This window comes from Austrofundulus limnaeus, unplaced genomic scaffold (assembly GCF_001266775.1).
Source record: "Austrofundulus limnaeus strain Quisiro unplaced genomic scaffold, Austrofundulus_limnaeus-1.0 Scaffold215, whole genome shotgun sequence".
NCBI lineage: Eukaryota > Metazoa > Chordata > Actinopteri > Cyprinodontiformes > Rivulidae > Austrofundulus > Austrofundulus limnaeus.
Window position 1 is genome coordinate 172,001 of NW_013952617.1, and position 4,412 is coordinate 176,412.

At 39.3% G+C, this 4,412-nt stretch overlaps 1 protein-coding gene across 2 annotated transcripts in view; it reads right to left on the minus strand.

The window, feature by feature from the left end:
• The window catches only part of LOC106525148 (delphilin), a 37,855-nt gene that overhangs the window by 17,549 nt on the left and 15,894 nt on the right, over positions 1 to 4,412 (minus strand). For both annotated transcript variants that reach the window (XM_014019273.1, XM_014019272.1), the window contains exons 6-7: positions 3,258 to 3,409; positions 762 to 896 (exon numbers count right to left, since the gene is read on the minus strand). In XM_014019273.1, the coding sequence (XP_013874727.1) occupies positions 762 to 896; positions 3,258 to 3,409 (287 nt within the window). The remainder of the gene's footprint in view (positions 1 to 761; positions 897 to 3,257; positions 3,410 to 4,412) is intronic.

The following is a 4,412-nucleotide window of genomic DNA, read 5'->3' on the forward strand; positions in this document are numbered from 1 at the left end:
CCGCGCGACTCCCCCCCACCCCCGGGACTGATATGGGTGAGACAGAAGGAGGTTCTTAAAGAGACAGAGGCCAATTTCAAGGCGTTTAGAACTGATGAGAAGATAAGTTTATTTTTTTTTAAACATAAAAACAGCATTTTAATAACAGCTAAAGGTGACATAGATATTTTATTATGGTATAGTATTTAAATATATGCCTGAGAAACACATAATATTGCCCCTTTAAACAAGATTTAGCAATGGGAACTGGGTACATCATGAAAGTCAAATCCTGCCACAGCCTCGTGCTTTCAAGCTAAGTTTTCTTAAAAGCAGAGGCAGCTCAGTTGTGTGTATGGAGATAATGTATGAGGCGATGACGCAGACAGAGAACAGACTGTTTTAACCTCTATAAACCTCCTCACCTGGGAGCTGACTGGAGAAAATACAGCTTTATTACAGAGGTCAGATGCTGCACTCAGTGGGACGTCAGTAAAAGCTAATGTTTCTCGCCTGCTGTGCCTATTTCCCTCCCAGGGGTTCGCTCACAAGAAATCATGACGCAATACTCGGAATTCACGGGGAGGATGTTTCCATTAGCACACAGCGACCACATATATGTTTAAAATGTACAACTGCATTGTTTTTTTTTAGCACCTGGGTGGTGAATTGAAATTTAAAGCTTTAAGTCAAAACTGAAACCCTGAGAACGACGTGGTCAAAGTGAACCAGCTTCTTGTTGTTGGACTTGACGTCACACAGAATCGTTTCACGTGGCGTACCCATTCCTAAATGAGTCCCGATGATGCAGTCGTCGGAGCTCCTCTCTCGGATGCTGCTGCGGTACGACGACCCAGTCACACGCATGGAGCTGCTTCGTCTGTGGAGCTCCGGAGCGCCATCAGGATCCAACACCACTGCAAAACCCCGCCCACACACACACACACACACACACACACACACACACACACACACACACACACACACACACACACACACACAGTCAGTGTCACAGGACTTTAAAATAGGTACACACTGATCCACTTTCTTCACTTCCGATACAGATATCTGAGGTTTAGTATCGGTCGATACCAATCTAATCCCCGATATGTAAATAAAACAGTGATCAGTTGACTTAAACATCCCTTTCCTATRTTTTAAACACATAGACATAAATATACTGAATTACAAATTTATTTAATCACTGTGCACCAGTAGCCTACAGCAATCCTAAATAAACCAATAGCTTCACAAGCTTAGTGAAGCATGCTAAAACTAGATACTGCAGGTCTTTGGTGGGCCTGATGAATAGCTCTTCATCAGAGCTAAAAAACAAAAAAAATACCTGTTGAATAGTTTTTGAGTTAGAAGCTTTTTTGGATGTCCAGACACTCCTTTTCAGATGGAGGCCCCTCCTCAAATATTAAGTCTATTGTAAAACCGTTGGCTGAATCAGTGTAGGTCAGCCACATCTACACTCCTACCAAATTTCACGCTGATTGGTTCAGCCTTTTCTGTGCTATGGTTGACCCAAAATATCTGGATTTTTAAAAAATAAATAAATAAATAAATAAATAAATAAATAAATAAATAAATAAATAAATAAATAAATTGTACAAAACAATATGACCTAGTAAAAACAAATTGGAACAAACCCTCTTTCAAATTATTCAAAATAACATTTTTTATCTCCTTTGACGTGTTTTGTACACTTTACCGTGCACAGTTCAGGTATTGCCATCTCCGACAAATATTTTTGGCTTTATGTCATAGCATGGCTCCAGATGGTTAATTATCAGCCTGTGTGTTGGCTGAGGTAGAGTGACAAAGTTCCAGATAGCTGATTCTTTAGCTCACTCCATATTAAAAACAATGTGAGCCTCTGCGCTGCGTGTCAATAGCACATCTTGTCACTCATAGAGCTCAGCATTGAATTAGACTGAACAAATCTGCCCCTATGGATCTGGTCCATTGTCACGATACCCAATCTAGAAGTTTTTTTTTCATTATCAGCTGGAACGATACTGATACTAGTACATGTTTATTTTAAATAAAAAACATAAACTTTAACTATAATTCTGTAAAAGCCAGTAAAGATTTCAAAATGCCGTTCAGTCAAGCAGAGTCAAACTGCAACTGTTGGAAATAAACACTAACGGCTAGGCCTGTTGTGATAAACAATAAATCAATTAATCATTGATCATTTTCATTTGCCTGCTCCTTTGTTTTCCTCAYGTCTCCATCTTTTCTACTCCTTAGCGTAGGGAGGAGTGAACTCTTACGTTAGCTATTTGCCAGGTGCACGATCTTGTAACCTCTGTAGCATGATAGCCTCGTGAACAGAGGTTTGGTTTTCCGACGTGCTCTCTCAGCTGGCAACGCCTGAGGACAGGGCACCGTCCTGAAACCTTGGGTTTGCTGAGAGTTGTTGTTTTTTTTTTACATTATGTAAATTTAGTGAACTTCCTAAGCAGTGTGCGGGTGACCACAACTATATTATGAAGCCAGGGGAAATTGTGATTTGGGGGGGGGTGGGTGATGTTGCAGCTTCAGTAGCTGATGTTGTGTATTGTTTTCACAAACTCTGGTACAGGTCAGTTTGTAACTTTGTTTTACGTACGTAAATTTCATAAACTTCCATAATCTTCGTAAGCCCAGGGGGGTTCATTTTATTAGTTTAAAACAATCTTCAAACAGTATTATTGTTTATCACTATCATTTCAAAACAGTTTATCATCTAGCAAAATTTGTTACCGTGACAGGCGTACTACTAATGGCAAACTGTTTAAGATTTCCCAGTTGTCTCAAAATGTTTGCAAGCATTCCTGACATTCTTCGGTGGGTCTTGTGTCAAAATCATTTTGAACATATCTAAAAAACTTACAAAACAAATATTCCTTTAAAACAATCACAAAGTCTCAGTTTAGTTTTCATGAGTCAGGAAGTGCGAGGTCTGAGCCATCTTTGGGAGTGTCTGATGGCCCATGAAACCATAATAATTACGACACATCGCAACTTCATCAAAATACATAAACTTGCCCTTCTTTCCTATGTGCTGGAAATGCCCCCTCAGTGTGATTCTAACTAAGAATTTGCTAATTTTCTTTCAATTTTGTGAGCTTGAGTGATTTAACAACATAAATCCAGCTGGCCAATGAGGAAATAAACAGTGTCATAAAATTAATTTTTTACATTGCATCATGTTGTTTATCATTTTGTGCAGTGTTCTGAGTGTTTTCACAGTGCAGATGTGTGCCATACGGTGGGTTCCGGCTCACCGCTGCTCTTGAAACCAAGGAAGCGCGACAGCTTGCTCTGGCAGCGCTCCTGTTCGTCGTAGGTCAGGAGCTGGTAGATAAACTGCCAGATCAGCTGTTTGGCTGGAGTGTCCAACACTGGGAAGACGTCGACTATCAGGGTGTCCACATTCCTGCCAAACACAGCACAACAYGTAGCCTTTTACATAACCGTCCTCTGCACTCAGCTGCGTGGCTCACCAGCCAGCCGCAGGGTTTAGCTTAGCTGTGGATTCTTTGATTGTTGAGCGGCGCTTGATGCYGAGATATAAATAGATCGTGTATGAGTGGGAGGATAAAGTCAGTTATGGTTAGGTTTAATGTTTACAGTTTTTTTTATGACAGTAGTATTCAAGGTACAGTACGGCCTGTTGCATTAGGCATCACATTTTCTGCACAGCTTATTACCATCTACCTCCATATCCCATCATATAGAAACTAATATACATGTCTTGTCCAGCTGACATATTTTGCTTCTCATTTAAAGAGAATGGTTGTACAACAGAATGATCCTCCCTTGAACCAGTGCACTGCATACTTTTTGAGGATAAATGTGATCCAACACCTCAAACTGTGGATTARGTCAAATTTGGTCAAAATGACCTCAGCACAGCTTTAGATTCCTGCTTTTAAGCTACATTTTGTTCCCTGATCATCCTGATATCAAGAGTGAATCCAGGGATATGACTTATTGGTCATCCGAATCAGGATAATCCATTGACACTTTTTGATGTCATTTTAAAGCAGAAACCACAAACAATATTTGGATATTAAAATTTAATAAATGAAAGAAAAAAGCTTTGCTAGCGTGTTGGGAAAATGACAAAAATGTAGAAATTGCTGCTAAAAAAATCATGGTTTTTGTAGCTACTGTCTAAAAAAGGGCTTCAGAAAACTCTTTAAGACAGGGGTTCTTAACCKTTTTGACCTCAGGGCCCAATTTGTTGAACATAAAGTGACACGAGGCCCAGTCAGACATTACCAATGTATGGATCAAAATGATAATTATTCTAAATCTTGGTTTAATTTTTATTGTATTTACATTATAACTAAATTAAATACACTTACAGTTTAAAAGTAAAACTCCCAAATAATCACAAGACATGATTATGACAAACAATTTTTTATATTGTAACC